A 20,065-nucleotide genomic window follows, 5' to 3' on the forward strand; every position below is an offset into this window, starting at 1 on the left:
TTGTTCAATGACCCTACACCACTGCTGGTGATTTTGTAGGGGTAGCTTGAAAGTAACCTTTAGTTACTGGGTTTTGTGTGGAGCACTTTCAAGACTAAGTTAAGTTCCAGACTGGTTAAATTAGCTGTAGGAAGCTTTCACATCCAGAGCCACAAGCATTGGCTCTGCAGTGTCTTGTCTCTGAAGACTTATATAGTGGTTAGGCTGGTTAAGCCAAGCACCAGGAGCTCGTTCATTTTTATTGGTCACTGGCCACCAATAGTTCCTTTTTTCCCATTAGCTTTGTCATGTGGGACTTAATCCTGAGCTAGTTTGTCTTCAACTGTGTGGACCGTTAGTCCCGCACTCTCTTTCCCACCATGCAGCATCCAGAAAGTACCTACTCATTGCTGCCCCTGTTACAAAGATTTACATGGAACTTCAATATTTCCCTACTGCCCACATACATTAATCATCTCTAGCCATACAACTCCCCAGGTACTGACCTTCCCCTTCTGCCAGCTACATGGGTTTTGTATTTGAGGTCTGGCCCTGAGTCTATCCATTGCCTAACCTCTTTGCAACTAAAACATGCTTGGTTGTGGACAAGGGGGGGGGGGGGGGGGCATGGGGGGGCAGTCCCACTGTATCAGTGCCCCATCTTACTTTCTGCCAAAGGGTGCTGATTGCAGCGCACCTACTGATGGTTCTGAAATCTGCACTCTTGAGTCCTGTTGTCTTTTATTATTAAAGTTTCTCCCATCTACAGAGTCTTCCTAGCTTCATTGGCTGTACCTAGATCCTTTGCCTTATTGGATGAGGTTTTTTTACTACAGTCATGCAGGAAAAACCCAAATTTCCCAGGTATTTTGTTTACCCAGATAGCAGAGGGCATAGGCTTCATTGCATGGCCTCTCTGGCATAATATGTATCTGATTTACCCACTGCCTTAATAACTTCTTAGCTATTGACCACAGAGACTCTGTCTGATTCTGAGTCACTCCACTGCTCATACAGTACTTCCAAGTTAAAAGAGACCACTTCAGTCTTCATTGATGCTATGTACACACCACTCTGAAATTAGAGGATTAACCTGTTTTTTCTACCATTAATTTTTCCAACTTTGAGTCCTGTAGGGGCCCTAGGGAAGCAAAAACCTTTCTTTGCACTCATTTTCCAGAAGTTTTTATATGAAGATATGAAGTGCCATGATGGATTGTTTGCTTCCCCGAAGCACTTACTGGCCTAGTATTTGTTTGGTGCAGATTTTGTTGAGAAGTAATCTGTTCTATTTGTGGATCCTGCCATATCTCGCCTTAATAAGATGACTAATATTCCAATGGAGGATGCACCACTTCTAAGGATCAAATATGAAAAGTTGTTGGAAGCCTTTTCCAGAATTCAGTTTTTTTTTTTTGGGTGGGTCCCACCTTATGCCAAATCCTGATTATAAGAAAAAAAAAACAGCACTCCAAATAAACTTGCAAAATAAACTGTTTACTAAAGTCCCATATCAGTTGAAACGCCAACATTTTGAGAGTACACAGACCCTCATTTTCATGGTGACAGACGTCTCGGTCTTTCACCTTGAAAAAGAGCATCTGGCTACCTTCAAAATGTGGATGTTCCTAGAGATATGGGACTTCGGTAAACAGTCATCTTGGAAATTTAATTTAGCCCTTGTCTACTTTTTGATTTGCATTGTGTCACCTTTTAGCATAGGGAATCCTTGCTAAAGTGCTGGACTATGGTGCGATTTTGTCAAATGTTTGATGCACAAAATCACAAGGGACAACACCTCTTTGAATCAGCCTTAGATGTTCTCATCTGGTGATAAGAGCACTCTCCAGCAGAAGTCTAAGGAGCAGACTGTGAAGTAGTCTTCTTCTCTGACTGTGAAGAAGTGTCTATTTTGCAACTACTTAAGCTTCAGCGTTGAGATACGCCATGCTTGACTCCCCATCAACCAGACAAGTCTACCAAATCCTCAGACAAGCCTTTCAAGAAGGTGTGCCCCCACTTTCCATGGTAGGGGTAGCATTTGTTGATTTTTGCAGATACTTGTGCATTTTGCATTCTAGATGCTTGGGTGCATGAAGTGGTATCCCAGGGCTACAAACTCTATGTTCCCTGCCCCTCCTTGCTTTCTGCCTTAAAACCTTGCTGTGTCTCCTCACAGATTGGCACATCTCTATTAGGCTCTTTTGGGCCTTCTGGTCCAAGGTGTCATAGATGCAGTCCCAGGTGAAGCGTGGTTTCAAGGGTTTTACTGACACCTGTTCACAGTCACAACCCCCCCCCCCCCCCACAACATCAAATCTCTGAATGTTTTCATTTGTTTTTACTAATTCCAGATGCAATCCACCAGACCTGTTATTACTTACCTTTATGAGAGACTTTCTGGCTACTGGGGATATCAAATATGCCTACATGCATGTTCCCATATTTCCAGTTGTCCTGCCATTCAGTCTCCATTCAGCACCTTGTTCATCAAAGTGCTGACTTCAGTGCTGACTTCAATGCTAGCCCTGTTGTGCTGCCATAGCACGTCTATTGTGGGATACTTAGACAACCTCCCGTTTATGGGAACAATTGACGAGGGCTCTGAGAAGTGTTTGGCTGACTGTCCAAACATTACAGAATTTCAGGTCCTGAATCCTTAAGAATCATTGATGGAACAAAATGATCACTTGCAATATCTGGGTCTGGCCCTGAAAACATCTCAGGCTAGAGAGTGTTCCTTTCCCAGGAGAAGCTTCAGACTCTTCAGTCTCTCTCTCTACTCCCACTCATGAGGTTGCTTTCCTTGTATCTATCACCTCTGCAAGGTGAGTGTCTGAAATAGTGTCCTTATTTTGCAAATAATTATTTTTGGTCTTGAATAGGGACAAGGTGATGTTAAAGCCTAGGACTTCCTTCTCGCATAAAGTCATCTCTGCCTGTCGCCTTACCCAGGACATTGTTCTCCTGTCCTTTTGTTAAGCTCCAGTTGATCAAAAGGAAATTTCTCTCCGTTGTCTGTAGTTTAGGTTGTGCTAGTGTGTCTCTCAGCCACTGCTTCTTTAGAAAGACGGATTCCCTTTTTGTAACTCTTGAAGGCCTTCAAATGGCTTCCTATTCCTTCATCTCTAGATCGCTCAGGCACACCATCATTCAAGCCTATCATCTAAAGGGGTTCTCCTCTTTCCTGTTAAGGCTCATTCTACTAAATCTGTGAGTGCTCTCACCCCCCCCCCCCCCCCCCAACTGTTTCCCGGATTTTTAAGGTTGACACCTGACCTTCTGTTTACACATTCTTTAAGTTCTACTGGGTGGATGTTGGTCTCATCTGATGCCAGCTTTTAAGTGGCTTTTTTTAGCTGCAGGCAGTGCCCAGTTTCTGTTGTTTATGTTGGGCGTTAGTGTTTGTTTTTTGTTGGGATTGCTTTCTTGGAGTTCATTGAGGGACACAAGTCCCACTCTTTGTGTTTATGATCGTGCCCTTGGTAATGCTTTGCTACAAAACCAAGACATGCTAGTGATGAAAGGGTTATCTTGGGTTGGCCTACATTTTTTTTTTTGTTTCATTGTTTGCCAATATCCAACCCTTCTATGGGCAGCTGTCCTATTGTCCTACTGTAGACAAATACATCACATAATAAAAGATTTCAAAACTGATAGTTAACAAATAAAATTGTATTAAATATTAAGAATTCATCTTTTTATTCTTTCATAGATGTTTGCAGTTTGGCAAAATCAGAGTCTGATTCTTCTCAGTCAAGTGGTCCCCTTTCGTTCCTAAACTTTGGTAAGGGTTTTTATCAGAAAGGAGCAAGCCGGTATTGACGATGATTGCACACCACATCCACATCCCAATGGTAGATAAACAAAACTAAAAAGAGGGGGAACTATCTGGGGCTCAAATGAACCACAAACAGATCAGACCCTACTCAATAAAGGAAAGGGGACTTTAGAGGATGTGGAGTGTGCATAGGTGAGCATAATAAAGCATCAGTTAGGTACAGTTAAAAGCCAATTTATTGTATACACATAATAAAAAAAAATACACTAAGCATCACAGAAATACAAATGTCATTACAAATCCGCCATGAAGAATAGATCCATCCAACAAATATGGATAGTCTGCTGATGATCCAGTATATAGCATGGGTCTAATGCGTTTCACTGAGTTGTGATTTTCCAAAGTGCTTCATCAGAGACCCTTAGCTTAATGGCAGACTTGATAAAAACATAGAGTACATAATCACATATTCATTAAAAAAAAAAAATCAAAAAAATAAATAAGAAAAAAAAAAACAAACAAAAAGAAAATATACAAAATGCTCACCATACATATTATAATGATAGTGGACAAGTCTTCAAAGGCTGGAATAGGGGGCGCTGCACAGGCACTTCAGAGATGCCTGACAACAGTAGCCTACAGGGAAAACCCCAGGCCAAGGACCCGGGGGAAAACTCCAGGGGAGCACTGAGACCCACAAATCAGGACACCAAATAGGCGGTTTGAAGGGACTTGGCAGGTTCAAACGTAGCTGCACACCAAACGCATTCTAAAAGGGTAATATATAGAAAGGTTAGGGGGGTCATATCACAAAAAAAAAAAAGGCCCCAGACAACCACAAAGCCAAAAGGCAGTGTGGAGAGAGGTGCATAATAGAGATATAGGAAAAAAGAAGAAAGAGAAGGGGAGCACCACATACGTATGTGCAGGGATGGCCAAAGTAAGACAAAGTATATTGTCTTCAGCATTGGCTCCCACTCAAGGTACTGCCTAACCACGTATGCCAATTACATGGTGGCCAGTGTTTTCCCATCCATTCACTGGAGTTTTCTGTCATGATATTTTATCCCAAATTTACCAGCTTAGTTTTCATTGCCCGGGGGAGTGCTTTTTATCCCATTTTTGTTGTTTGTATTGTCCAATGTAGCCAGTTTTAGTGGGACTGGGCTGCAGTTTTCATGCCCTCTGCCACCTTCTGATTTGAAACTCAGATTACTGTCAATGTGCCTGTGTCGATGCCACCTCTAGCTTGTGTCAATGGCATGTTTGAGATGTTTCCGAGATCATTCAGAATTCATTGATAAGTGCATATGACCTGCAGATGACCTTCTAACCTGCATGTGACCTGCTTTAATTGGGTTTTGCAATCCAGTGGGCATGTATGTGCAAAACTTGTTTGATTTTGACAAAGGCCCATCAACACAGGCTGTAAACAAATCAGAAGAGGGGCTGAAACAAATTAAAGCAAGAAAATAAAAAATATCTGCATGACAAGTACATTCAACAGAATTATACTATTAATGTGAAATACTTTTTTTTTTTTTAAGTCAAAACTTGTTTAAAGTTTTCAATAGATAGGGTAAGATAAAGAAAATCTGTCAGGTTTTTATTATTGCCTGCATCCTTAGTGGGAAAATCTTCTTTCATAACCTGTCACAGTGACACCAAGTCAAGAAATGAGAGGGTGTGGGTGTCAAAACCACATGAATACACAAGTATGATAACCCTTCCTCATTTTACTTAATACATTTTATGTTTTTTGTGCTTTTATTGCTTCCTTTGTTCCTGTTAGAAAGATAATCAATAATATCCCATCCTTGTGACACCCCATCACTGATACAGTAAGGGTAAATCTCCCAAACAAGGAACACAGATGGCAATAAAAATCTGAAGTCCTAACCCTTTTGTACTATATCCAAAAACAAAACAAAAAAATTGGCTAAAGTTGGGCTTTAATTACACAAAAAAAAAGATAATTTTGGTTTGTATTGTTTTTCTTTCTATCTCTAGGATTTGGTAATCGATTTGCTAAACCAAAGGGTCCAAGAAATCCACCATCAACATGGAAAATTTAATGCAACCTCACAACGTGCACATTGGAACCTCTGTCACTTCCCGTTTCCACTGTCATTTGACAGTTCTAACAGTGTCATGCTGCATTTTAACTGTAAAATATTACAAGTCTGAGTTGTTCCTTTCCTACATGTGGTCTCATATGTAGAATTCAGGGTTTGCAAAGCTTTTACATTTATGATACACATAGACAAAGTGCACCTACTGCCATGAAAATTGGAAAATGTCTAAGCCTATGTTCTTAGATACTGGAGGTATTACATTATCGTAAATATAAAATGTGCAGGTGTCATGGCATGCAGAAATTTATAATGCAGTTCCCAACTTGGAAGTGCCTTATTGTGAAGAGGACCCAAGTATATGTGTACATAATAGGTTTCTATGCAAATCTTCCATGTTTGCTGAAGATGAGAAGTAACTGGCATGACACCTAGATGTGTGTATTAAAATAAGCCATATTAATATCTTTTGTCCTTCACATTTTGCATTCCTGTATCCAACTGCTACAATGTCTTGGTCAGCGGGTGTAAATACCGAATACCTTCTAGTGTAGTGCACTTCCTGTTAACTAGAGATGATAAATTAATTTCCTTATACTGTATCTTGCAATGACCAATTGTGAGTTAATGTTGTTAAAGCTCAAGACTGGCCATAGATGGATCGTTTCTTTCGCTCAGCCAGTGTGCTGAAAAAAAAAGATCAATGTATTCTTCCATCCACAGTCGAGAAAAGATTCCTTCCTGCTGAGACATTGTATTTGGACAGCAAGGACTCTCCACAGTCAGAATTTACTGATCAGAGGCTACAACCACTGATTGAGAAACATTTTCCAACAAGCCCCTTCAACAGTAGTTGATAGTTAGATCAACCTCTGTCAAGCGGGAGCAGCCAGACATGGACCAAAATTTGATCCATCTATGACCAGCTTGAATCCAGGTTTCTTGTGACCTTAAATAGTTTGGTTCAAAAAAACGATTTGTTGCACTAAAAGATGCATGAGTTGGGAGTGCTGTATAAACTGTATGTAGCATTAGCTACATACAGTACATAGCTCTGTGTTCCAGCAGCGGTACGGGGACTTCCTGTCCCGCTCCCGAAACAAAATTAGTGCTGCTCAGCTATTCACAGTAAGGATATTTTATCAATGATCACAGGGCTTCCTCTGATTTGCTGAGGTGGAGAGGAAGGCAGATTGTCACACTCTTTTCCTCAGCCAATTATAAGAAGGCCTGTATTCATTGATGAAATATACAGCTTCCTGTGAATGGCAGGGAAGTGCTCAGTCTTACTCGATTTTGTTCCAGGAGCGTGATGGGAAGTCTCCATCCCACTGCCTCAGTGCGGCGCTGTATACTTTATAACAAAATGTGAAGTAACAGGTTCCCTCATTTAGTACAGCACTATCATCATTCTAAAACCATATCATAGAATCCATGGTAAATAAAAAAAAAAAAATGGAGAAGCAAGTGAAAGCTGTATACTGTATGTAGCTGAATCTACATACTATAATAGCTCCCAACTGTAACAGATTTAGAGGGTCTGTCCCTCGTTTGGAACAAAGTCCCTCTATCCCTCTTTCCCCCTCATTTGTCCCTCATTTTGGTCTGATGTATATACATGTAATGAAAAAAAGCACTATTTATATACCAAAAAGTGTTTCCCAGTGCTAAACATTTTATCCAGTTTCTAAATTGTTGTATTTGTACATTCCAAAAGCTGATATAAAGGAACAGTAGGGGTTAAAAATAGCTCTTGTGGGTTTAAAATGGTTGTACACCCTTACATATACCCAGTGAAGATACTATCCTCAGGTGATACATAGGGATTAAACAAATCCTACTATACAAGGTGTACCTGTCTATCTGCCGTCTTCTCTTCTCTACATCTGTTCGAAGTGCTGAATGTTTTAAGCTTGTCAGAAAGTTCAGAAAAACAGGGGGCGGAGAGCTGAAGTTAAGCTGGCCATATACTAGACGAAATATCAGGCAAACTTATTCTCGAAAAAAGAAAAATCAGCCGTGAGAGCAGACAATCGTGCCTTTATGTAATGACCAAATTTCGAACAATAAATCGTTCAATGGACATAAATGAATCCGTTTTTTATTCAGTTTGTCACATATGCTTAGTGCAAATAAGTCGGCCGAGAAACACATTAACCTTTCCATTTATCGTTCAGTCGGCAGATTTTCAAAACTGTTCCTTCGATTTTTCAGCTCTGAAAAGTTAAAAACGATTTTCAATTTGTGCCCATTAACTGGACGAAAAACGAACGATCGGACCAAATGACAGATTTTAGAACGATAATTTTGGGTAGTGTATGGCCAGCATTACACTCTGCAGAGCTCAGTGAGGAGAACTCTGAGAGCTGATTGGAGGGAAGATAACACAGGCTGAAGCTGTCCCTCCTCTGTCACCTTTTTTCTATTGATGTCAGGAAAACTTGTCAGAAGTTCATTGCTGATAGCAGAGGAACAAAGCAGCAGACAGAAATGACACTTAGTGCTCTTAATTGAGACAAGTACACACTATAGAGGGGTATGCTTAGTTCATATTTCATGTCTGAGCATTACAGCCACTTTAACCTATAATTTTTTGTGCATAATTTCTCCTTGTAAAAGGGCATGGCAGGGGGTACATCTTATGGCTGCATACTTTTCCTAATAGGTATCCCACTTTCCCATCTCAGAAAGTTAGGAGGTATGTACTAATAATACAGCAGGAGGCATCTGTTAGTGAAGCAGATAGTTTGTTTGGACCAGCTTGGTGCAAACAAACTGTATAATGTGACAAGAATCCTGGAATTAGACTTTAAAACTGAGCTCTAGGTAGATATAAAAGACAAAAATCAGCAGATATGTAATCAGCAAGCAGTGGGACATGTACAAGCAGGGCTTGTATTGCAGAAATGGGGTGTGAGAGGAAGAAGCAGCACTAACAGCTAATCAGTTCAAGTGATGATCATAAACTTGTTAATAGTAAAAGGAAACAGAGTGACAGAGAGATGAGATCATCACTGTGCTGCTCCTCTTTTCACTGTCCAGTACAGGTTGGGGCACATCCAGGACAACCTGGGCTCAAAAGTATTAAGTTGAATGATGCTGGTCATCACACTGAAGGGATCTAGTGGCAGAAAAAGTAATCCAGAGAAATCCCTGCACTGAAGGTGCATACTAGTGCACAAGTTGGCAATTTTATTTATGTTTTAATGAGCTATTCATTTTCATCTTGTTGGCTGGAGTTCCGCTTTTAGAAGAACTGTAAGTAGATATAAAAGGAACCCTTTTAATCCAGTTATGTATTTATTAAAATAATAACATATATTTTTAAATAGTATGGTAGTCTATCTCTTTATTGGTTTCCTGAAATCCTGAGCACTGTTTGGGCCGAGGAATGAAGGGAGAGCATTGTAAGCCACTAAGACCGCATCGCACAGTGCTGACAATCTAACACTGGAAGTGTGCTGATAGGAGAAGAGGGTACAGGGAGGAACTCATTAGTGAGCTGCTGCTCCTTTATTGCCCAATCATAGACAAGGGTGGGCCATTGACCAAGCTGTATTACTTAATTGCAGGGCAGGGACCAGGCTAAATAACGCAGCAGATCACAAAATTGGCTCAGTAGAAAAACATGTCTTTAGGCAGATAAGATACTTCACACATATGTATTTCAAATGTGAATTTAACTGTTTGCTCACAGTTCAATAAAGATTGAGAAAAAAAAAAAACAAATGTTCCTACTGACTATATATTATCATTATATTGGTAAATACAAGATTATTTATGTTGATCATACATATTTTATAAAAAAAAAAAAACAAATGTTCCTACTGACTATATATTATCATTATATTGGTAAATGTAAGATTATTTATGTTGATCATACATATTTTATAAAAAAAAAAAAAAACTCTATCTTTTTAATTTTGTTTCTCTGTTATTTCACTATATGGTCATACCTAAAATATACAACATTCAACCACTAGTACAGCAGTTAAAAAAACAAGAATATAAAGTATGGGTATGATTGGAGATTGTGGAAAAAATAAGTTCTTAGCACTAAAAATTTATATTCATGATATCCCATGTGATTGCAGTGGCGTAGCGTGGAGGGGCAACCAGTGCGGTCACCCCGGGCGCAACATTTCGAGGGACGCAGGAATTAGTCTCGATGCCCCAGCAGACTGCATACTTTCTTACATTGTTCCTGATTGGTTATGGGGCAGTGTGCAGCTTTCTGGGACACACCAATGTACAGCCATTTTTCTATTTTGAATCATCTGAGTTTCCATTATTTCTTATGGGGAAATTTGCTTTGACATACTGGTGCTTTGGATTACAGGCACATTTCCGGAACGAATTATGCTCGCAATTCAAGGTTTTACTGTATGTATGTGTATATATATATATATATATATATATATATATATATATACACATATACACAGTATGTATGAATAATCCTAAACTGTACCATAAAGGGTTTAATACTGTACTAGTGGGAGGGACTTAGGGAGTGCTAAAAGTCCACGGGTTAGGGGGCGCAAGTTACTTGACTTGCCCTGGTCATTGACAACCCACGCTATGCCACTGTGTGATTGGTAGTCCCAGGCTAAACTATAAAAGAAGAAATTATGGAGCAGCTGATCACTCTAAACTCTGGACATTCCAAATGAAACAGTGAGCTCACTTGCAAGGATGAACAAGCTAAATTCCTGAGTAGGTGTCTACAGCAGTGCATCAATACTGGCTTAGTACAACGTTTTCTGACTGCAAAAGACCTATAAAGGTTTTCTACCAAACAATATAGGCCTATAGCTTTATAAACATCCAATAAAAGAATTAAAAAAATCAAATTTCTTAAAAAATTTAGGCCAAAATGTATTCTGCTACATGTCTTTGGTAAAAAAAATCCCAATAAATTGTATATAAATTGGTTTGTGCGAAAGTTATAGCATAGACAAACTATGGTATATATACTGGAATTTACACCGCTATGATGCTATACTGGTAATGGCGGTGATCAGCAACTAATAGTGGGACTGTTATAGGGTGGCAGTCAATCTGGCCCTAACAGACAATATCTGAGAGGGTCACTAGCTGACACTGATGTCGCTAGTGACCCTAATACAGTGATCAGTGATAATACTGTACACTGACACTGTAATAACGAAACTGACTGGAAAGGAGTTAACATCTAGGGGCAATCAAGGGGTAACTGTGTGCTTAACAATGTGTAATGTGGGTAATGGAAGCCACTTTTACTTTACTATATGGTTGTTTTTTCTCTCTGCTTTTCAGGGAGAGGAAACAGCCAGATCGCTGTTCACAGTGTTGGGAGAGCAACAGAAAAGTTGCTTTATAAATGTGACTATATAGTGTAATGTTAATGTGTATCTATTAAGAAGAGATATCTATTATAAGAATTATCTTTCTCTGTATATGGTCTTGTTTTCTCTTGTTCTATGTAAAGATATGCTTAGTTCCTATCTCCATGATGTAAAGACATGCTTTGCAGCTTTATGCATTCAAGAAGCTTCCAGCGCATCATTTCAATACTCTGCCAATAGGTTATGGGCCCAGGCACTGGAGAGAATACTACAAGTCAGTGAATACTGTATACAAGCTGCTGAAAGATGGCAAGTAGAGTTGAGCGAACACCTGGATGTCCGGGTTCGACGGGTTCGGCCGAACCTGAAAAAAAAGTCCGGGTTCGTGACCCGAACTTAACCCGAACTTTACCCCGATCCCGAACCCCATTGAAGTCAAATGGTGACCCGAAAATGGCTCTAAAAAAACATGGAAAGGGCTAGAGGGCTGCAAATGGCAGCAAAATCTTCTTAAGAGCATGGCAAGTGCTCTGCAAACAAATGTGGATAGGGAAATAACTTAAAATAACATAAAAAACATAAAAATAAAAAATAGTAATTTTGATCTAGGAGGATGAGGCCCATATGGAGTAGGAGGTTGAGGTGGCGGTGGATGTGGCGGAGTGTAACGCTCCTGCGTTTTATGTATAATGTGGATTTACAGCTGCAGAAATATTCCACTTCTGTAGTCATGTAGAGAAACGCTGAGACACCAATCCCAACTCCCAAGACTCATCATGTGTGGATAGTCTCAATTCAGCAAGTAAATACACACACTCAATAAGATGTTCCTAGAGTGACTTATATGTATAGTAATATAGTGATGATAGGCTGAAGAGACAGGTTGGGTAGAGATGGTAGATGACAGACACTTGAAAGGAATGTTCTTGAAAGTAAGATAGTAGCAGATGGGATGCAGATAGGTTTAGCAATCATGTATGGTAGCAGATGATAGAGTAGCAGGTGAACATACAGGATAGACCAACCCAGTGCAAGAGCAGATGGTATTAGGCTCAAGAGCTAGCAATCTTAGTTAGTGCAGATGTAGTAATAGTCCTTAGTATGCAGAGCTAGATAGTGTAAGCTTTAGTATGAAGGTTATAGAGGTTTCCCCTGTGGGGTACTTATCACTAGTAGCAATGTAGTAGAGGAGAGGTTCGGCAAGAGCGGATGATCCGGTAACGGGATACAGGGATCAGCAGCGTGGTTCCGATAGCGAGGTATGCATGCAAGCATGAGAGCTTCAAGGCAGATTATGCGGCGTTGAACGAACATGTGAGTGAGACCGCCGGAGGTTGAAATAGCCGCTCCAGCGGCGCTCAGTGATGACAGCATCGGTCTTAAAGGTGTATGCGCACCTTACCAAAAGAGAATGGTGGGGCGCATACACTTAGGAAAAGTGGAATTAGGGTACCAAAGGTACCAGAACATTACACGGAGTAGGTGGAGGCGGCGGTGGAAGAGGACGAGGTAGCCAACACTGGTTTTTGTTTTTAATTTTAAATTTATTTTTAAATTAGGGTAGACCCCAAAAGAGTGAGAAAGATCAAAAATACAACAATGGCTGGGTAAGGCCGGTATACATGTCTATTCTGCACAAGGTACGGACAAGTCCTGTGGGATCCATGCCTGGTTCGTTTTAATGAACGTGAGCTTGTCCACATTGGCTCTGGACAGGCGGCTGTGCTTGTCTGTGATAACACCCCTAGCCATGCTAAATACATGTTCAGTTAATACACTGGCTGCAGGGCAGGCCAGCACCTCCAAGGCATAAAGGGCAAGCTCAGGCCATGTGCCCAATTTGGAGAACCAGAAGTTGAAGGGGGCAGAACCGTCATTCAGTACGTGTATAGTACGTAAGGAACGGTAAGGAACTGTATATGGTATATGGTAAGGAACGGTGATGGCGGCGGGGGGGGGCTTTTTTTTCCCCCTTCTGGGTTGAGTCTGGCCTTGGAAAAAGGTATGTGTCCCTGGTTGTGGGCCGGACTCTTCCAAAGCTGTCTAAGTTCTGAGGCCTTCTGGTAGGGATGGGGCTGCACTGGTCTTGCCAGGGACCGGGATTCTGAAAAGCCTGTGGTGTATGTGCCCCTGGAGTGGCAGTCCAGGGGTGCCATAATTCACGGTGGAGGGCAACTATGAGTATGGCACCAAGGACACTGCACTTCCTACACATGTTTTTCACACCTGCCTCTAGGCCCGGGCCTTTTGGTCAGGAGTCAGGACCAGAGGAATTTTTTATTCCTGGCCTAAGGGCCTGCCATAGTATTGCAACGTGGCACTAACCTTGCAATTCTTCTTCACTATCCCTTTCCCCACTTTTATGTTTTGTGTGTCTCACGTTTTGTGTTTTGTTATTGTGGCAGTACACTTTATTTTGCACAGCGTGATTAGTAGGGTGTAGGTCCTTGGGCCTGTCCCTGAAAGTCTTGGGGGGGGGGGTGGATATGGCCTTCTGGCTTGGTTCACCCTCTCTCATGGGGTCTCTCTGCGGGAGAGCCCCACCTTATACTTGGGGTGGTCTTTTTCAGCAGACCTCCTAAAGAACGGGGCTGCCTGGTTTTGGCCAGGTTAGCCAGTGTAAGTACCCCAGTCCCTGTCAGGAGCCTTGCGCCCCGGGGGGGATCAGGGTCAGGGACCATGTGTACACCCTGTGCACTTTTTGTTTTTCCCTTTTTTTATGCACCCACCGGGTGATAGTCTGAGTATGTTCACATACCACGGGCTTAAAAAAACAAAAAAAACAGCTGGTGGTTCTGGTTGTTGTGGCGTGCCGACAAAGCTTTTGCACATTTCTTACATGCTAACCCTGCCTTCTGAGGTGCTGGCGGTGCCCTGGCTGCATTGGCCACCTCCTCCTCCTCTGCCTTCGCCTTGTGCTTCCACTGTGCCCCCGCTGTCAGGTGGGAATGCCACCAGCATCGCTTCTCGACCTTTTGGCTAAGATCAAGTGTAGTATCTGTTGTTATCAGTTATCTGGGTGCCACCCTGCTGTGAACATGGTTCCTGATCCTTCAACTCGTCATCCTCCAGAACTGTGCCCTTGCTGGACAATTGTGTACCTGGCATTTGTAGGTGCAGGAACCCACCCTCGGAGCCACTTGTGAATGACTGCCCTGAAAGCCTTGGAAATGATCACTGCTCCTAATGCGGAGGCGGTAGTGGATGAGGATGAGGAAGCGGAGTACGAGGAGTTAGCAACAGGAGTCAAACTGAAGCGCCCTGCAATCCTCGGTGGTGGACGGAGATGTGCCAAACAAATTTAAAGGCTGTATCTCACAGTAACATAATCAGCAAACGCTGCAAAATTATTAATTTTCCCCTAAATGGGTGTTTATTGAATAGCAGAATAGAACAACAGTATCTAGAAGGGTGTATCTCACACATACAGATACAGACTAAGCCGCAATTTAATATCTTTCTTTCCCCTAAATGGGTGTTTGTTTATTGAATAGCAGAATAGAACAACAGTATCCAAAGGGTGTATCTCACACGTACAGATACAGACTAGGCCGCAATTTAATATCTTTCTTTCCCCTAAATGGGCGTTTGTTTATTGAATAGCAGAATAGAACAACAGTATCCAGCGGGTGTATCTCACAGTAAAATATGCAGACTAGGCCGCAATTTTTTTTTTCCCCCTAAATGGGTTTTTATTGAAAAGCGGAATAGCACAACAGTATCCAACGGGTGTATCTCACAGTAAAATATGCAGACTAGGCCGCAATTTTTTTTTTTTTCCTAAATAGGTTTTTATTGAAAAGCGGAATAGAACAACAGTATCCAACGGGTGTATCTTACAGTAAAATATGCAGACTAGGCCGCAATTTAATTTTTTTCCCTAAATGGGTGTTTATTGAATAGCGGAATAGAACAACAGTATCTGAAGGGTGTATCTCACAGTAACGTATGAATGAAAACATTTTATTTTTCCCTTAAATTGTTGATTTTTGAATAGCAGATTAAAATAGCAGTGTCTAAACACTGTATGTCACTGTAAAATATGAAGGAAAAAAGTTGTTTTTTTTTAAATCCATATTAAGCAGACACATATGCACTGAGCTTGCATTAAATGGCTGCTACATGCCGCACGCCTAACAGGTTGGATACTGTTGTTCCATTCCGCTATTGAGTAAAAAAACCCATTTGAATTAAAACCTGAAAAATAATTTTTTCCCCCTTAAATTGTTGATTTTTGAATAGCAGATTAGAACAGCAGTGTCTAAACACTGTAGGTCACTGTAAAATATGAAGGAAAAAAGGTTTTTTTTTAAAATCCATATTAAGCAGACACATATGCACTGAGCTTGCATTACATGGCTGCTACATGCCGCACACCTAACAGACTGATAAAAGTTTTTTTTTTCTCCCTCCTCCTCACTGGGCTCAGGTCAGAGCAAAAAGATCGTGCACTGCACCCCCACACAATAAAATCGATGTAGATCGCTGTCTGATTAAAGAAGATTCTTCCTATTCTTTCCCTGAAAGCAATCTCCAGCCTGCCCCTAGAATAATCGCCTATCTCTCCCTCAGCAGCATCAGGAACCTCTCCATATACAGTAGTTAGAGCAGAGTGACGTGCGGCGCTACGTGACTCCAGCTTATATAGAGGCTGGGTCACATGCTGCACTGGCCAATCACAGCCATGCCATTAGTAGGCATGGCTGTGATGGCTTCTTAGGGCACACTAGTTAAACGCTTGTTGATTGGCTGCCCTGCAGCTGTTGAAACCGTGCCATTAAAACCGCACCAAAACATGAAATAAAATTACAGAACAACGGACTGTATCCCGAATATACAGTAAAATGTTCGGAACACCCAAAAGTCCGCTATGATCCCGAACAATACAGTCCGTGTTCGCTCAACCCTAATGGCAAGTGGTTCAGATGTGAACTTTGCAATCACAAAGCTGAACAATGTCAATTACCAGCTGTGGAAGTTCAAGCTAGAAATGCTTCTGAACAAGGATGACTTTTGGTAAGTGCTGACTACAGACAGCCCCACAAATGGAGAGATGAAAGTTCAAAAGTTTGCTGCCATGTCTAGCAACAAATTCCAATAGAAACCAGGAATAATACACACCGACAATGGGGGACAATACATACGCAAAGAAGTGACCTCATATCTGAAGAAACAAGGGAAACCACACCATACACTCCTGAACAAAACGGTGAAGCAGAAAGAAAAAATATCGCACAGTACTCTATTCCAAATGTGGCATGGATCAAAGCCTAGCATAGGGCACATTAGAGTGTTTGGATGTAAAGCATATGCCTATATTCCAAGTGAGAAATGATCCAAGCTGGAGAACATAGAGGGCATTCTAGTAGGTTACAGTGAGCAAACTAAGGGTCACAGAATCCTACACCCAAAGACTGATAAAGTGACAATAAGCCATAGTGCTTATTTTGATGAGAGCCCATCACCAGAAACATTGATTCCTGATAGCTGTGAAGTCAAACCAGATGAAAAGGTTGACCAAAGCGAACCTGTGCAGGAGTCAGAACAAGAGGTGGAACTCACAATGCCTAAATCATGTTCCCCACCAGATCCTGCAAAACTGCCTGAAATCAGAAGATCCACTCAGACTACAAAGGGGATACCCCCCTGCAAGCTGTTATACACTGTCAAAACAGACTACGTACTTGAACCAACATCCTGGGAAGCCAATAAATGGAGAAAACGACAGAAGAAGAATTAAAGTCGCTTCAGGAAAAAAAAAAACTTGGACACTCACAGAGCTCCCACCTAACTGCAAAACATTAGGAAGTAAGTGGGCTTTCAAAGTAAAGCCAGACACAGAAGGGAATATCCACAAATACAAAGCCAGACTAGTTACCAAGGGTAACTACCAGAAATCCGGTGAAGATTACGATGAACTTTCGCTCCTGTCGCAAGACACTCCATCATGAGAGCGCTTCTTAGTGTTGCAGTCGGGAAGGGGCATGCAAGTGAAACACCTAGACATTAAAACTGCTTTCCTATATGGAAACATTAGGGAAGATCTCTGCATGGAGCAACCACCAGGGTTTGAACAAGGAGACAACCTTGTGTGTAAACTTCAGAAGAGCATCTACGGTCTTAAGCAATCTGCAAGGATGTGGAATGAGAAAGTGAATGAAGTGCTTACTAGAGAGGGATTCTCAAGATGTAAAGCAGACCCTGCCTCTACTCCAGGAATCAAGAAAACAGATGTATATAGATCCTTATCTATGTCGATGACATTGTATATTTTGACAAAGCACATTCTGTAGAGAAGGAGTGTTGGAGGAGCAACAGCAAAGTTGCTTTATAAATGTGACTATATAGTGTAATGTACATGTGAATCTATGATATGAGGAAGTATTATCTTTCTCTGTATATGGTCTTGTTTGATTCGGTTTCCTGTTCTATGTAAACCGATGTTCAGTTCCTGTCTCCATGGTGTAAAGACATGCATTGCAATTCTCCATTCAAGTAAAGCAGCTATCTGCATTCAAGAAGCTTCCAGCGCATCATTTCAGTACTCTGCCAACACACAGTACACAGAGTTCTGTGTGATTGGACACAGCCGATTAACTGTATTTAGTGGAAATAATTGGTTTAAAAGCTTCCAACTTGTGCTGTGTCCTTGCATGCGCCCCAAACTCAGAAGAAGGTCGATCCCATACATGTACATGATCCTGCCTGTGCCTACCGCCCGCTTCCAGTATATTTAGTGTGAGTGGTCGGCAGACATTCACATCAGTCCCTGCCCGCAAGGAGCTCTCAATCTGAGGTCTCTATCTCACATGCATACACACACACTTACTAGGGCCATCTTAGACATTAGCTAATTAACCTACCTATCAAAATGTATTTTGAGATTGGGTGGAAACAAGGGCATTGTATCATTTTGCCAGGTTATGGAGCTTTGTTTTGTGTAAATTTTGTAAATTCTTCCACCTCTACATTTCTGGGGTTAGGGCATTATCCAATGCTTCCCAAAGCATTTATTTTTTTTTTAAAGAGAGTACAGCAGAAGCTGTTTTCTTTCAGACATTCTGTGTCTGATCAAAACTGCATGCTGAACAATCTTAAATGAGGGAGTGAGGGAAATGAGAGAAATGAGGGAAATGAGTCACTATCTAATTAACTCACTTGTGTGTGTAAATTTCATCAGGAGCTACTGAACTCTTTAAATCTGGATTTATTTTAAACACAAAAACTAATAAGATCCTGAAAAACATACAAAAAGCCAAGATCCACATTCATGTGGAATATTACATTTTTCATTGACTACATTTTTTTAAACTGTACAATTTTTTGCTCTAACTATAAAAAATAAAGAAAATGTGTACAAAACCATGTTATGGGAACTTGATCTGGCAGGTACCTGTGCTGAAGAATAGGCCCCACATAGCGCCTACAAGTACAAATATTAGCCTTTATAGTTTTAAAACAATAAGTTATTATTCAGCAATAGCAGTGTAGCCTTTACCCCCAAAGGAACCGCCTGATGTGTCCCCTGTTCCCACAACTCTGCAAATAGAACCACACACTCTGATACACCTGGCTGAGTGAGAAATATTTAATGGAAAATTTACCCACTACAGTCCAGCATTCTATAATATAATTCCCCTTCTTCCACTGGCCAGCTCGTTGGGGCCAAACTCTTACGTCAGAGCACTCAGGTTACTGTTACTGTTAAGAACTGATACAGGCACTGACTGACTGTGTTATTTACAGACAACAATGTACCTTTTTGGTCAAAGTGTAGTGGGCTTTTGGCCAGCAGCCTCTCAGCAACTCCCGTGTCAGCAAGTGACCTGTCTCTGTTCACTTCCCACAATCCTAGCAGTCCACATCTTATGTGCCTTACTATTGGGTAAAGGACAGGCTCAACACTGGCTGTACAAATCTTTGCAATAAGAGTCCCTTCCTGTTTCTGTGCCAGTGTAAAAGCCTCCTCTGCTGCCAGATACAGAATAATTTTCCTGTCAGTGTTGCAGTGTTGTAGACTATGGCAGCATTCCTGTTTTATTGTGTACTGAAGTTCAGCTTTCACTCTTTCCCGCCCACACTATAGCCAAAAGATGGCTACAGTGCAGCTCTCCAGTTCTGGGAGGGCGTCCATGGACGTCCTCCCGAAACTGAACCTCCTGTGCGCCAACTGGGATGCGATCTGTAACCGCTGGGTTCTATGGATACAGCTGAACACAGATCATAGTGAAGGACCAATTTACAGCGGCCCTTTACCATGTGATCAGCTGTGTCTAATCACTGCTGGTCACATGTAAGCAGACTTACCAGTTATCGGCAGTCCAAGGCTGACAGGGCACAGTGAGTATATTCACATAGGCACAAAGGATGTGGACTGCTAGGATTGTTGGAAGTGAACAGAGACAGGTCACTTGCTGATCATGAGTGCCCTGATTATCAGTGCAGCCCCATCATTGCCAATCAGTGGCTTATTAGTGTCCATCATTGCCGCCTATCAGTGTCACCTCATTATCAGTGCCCATCAGTGCAGCTTATCTGTGCTGCCTTATTAGTGCAGCCTCATCAGCGCCCATCAGTGCAGCCTCATCAGAGCCCATCAGTGCAGCTTATTTGTGTCACCTCATCAGTGCAACCTCATCAGTGCCCATCAGTGCAGCTCATCTGTGCCGCCTCATCAGTGAATATCAGTGCAATCTCATCAGTGCCCCTCAGTGTAACCTATCAGCACACATCAGTGCAGCCTCATCAGCACACATTAGTGAAGAAGAAAAATTACTTATTTGCAAAATTTTATAACTGAAACTAAGAAAAACATTTTTATTTTCTTTTTCAGAATTTTCAGGATAATTAAACACCAACAAAATAAAGCTCTATTTGTCTGGAAAAAGAAAGATATAAACTGAATT

At 41.5% G+C, this 20,065-nt stretch overlaps 1 protein-coding gene across 1 annotated transcript in view; it reads left to right on the forward strand.

Annotated features, from left to right (window-relative positions):
* Positions 1-6,448, forward strand: part of PTPN22 (protein tyrosine phosphatase non-receptor type 22) — a 230,343-nt gene extending 223,895 nt beyond the window's left edge. Inside the window, exons 20-21 of the mRNA XM_082246091.1 lie at positions 3,695-3,766; positions 5,771-6,448. Of these exons, the coding sequence (XP_082102217.1) occupies positions 3,695-3,766; positions 5,771-5,835 (137 nt within the window). The 3' untranslated portion in view covers positions 5,836-6,448. The remainder of the gene's footprint in view (positions 1-3,694; positions 3,767-5,770) is intronic.
* The last annotated feature ends 13,617 nt before the right edge of the window (positions 6,449-20,065 follow it).

Source organism: Pelophylax lessonae (assembly GCF_965119305.1).
Source record: "Pelophylax lessonae genome assembly, chromosome: 2".
Classification (NCBI taxonomy): domain Eukaryota; kingdom Metazoa; phylum Chordata; class Amphibia; order Anura; family Ranidae; genus Pelophylax; species Pelophylax lessonae.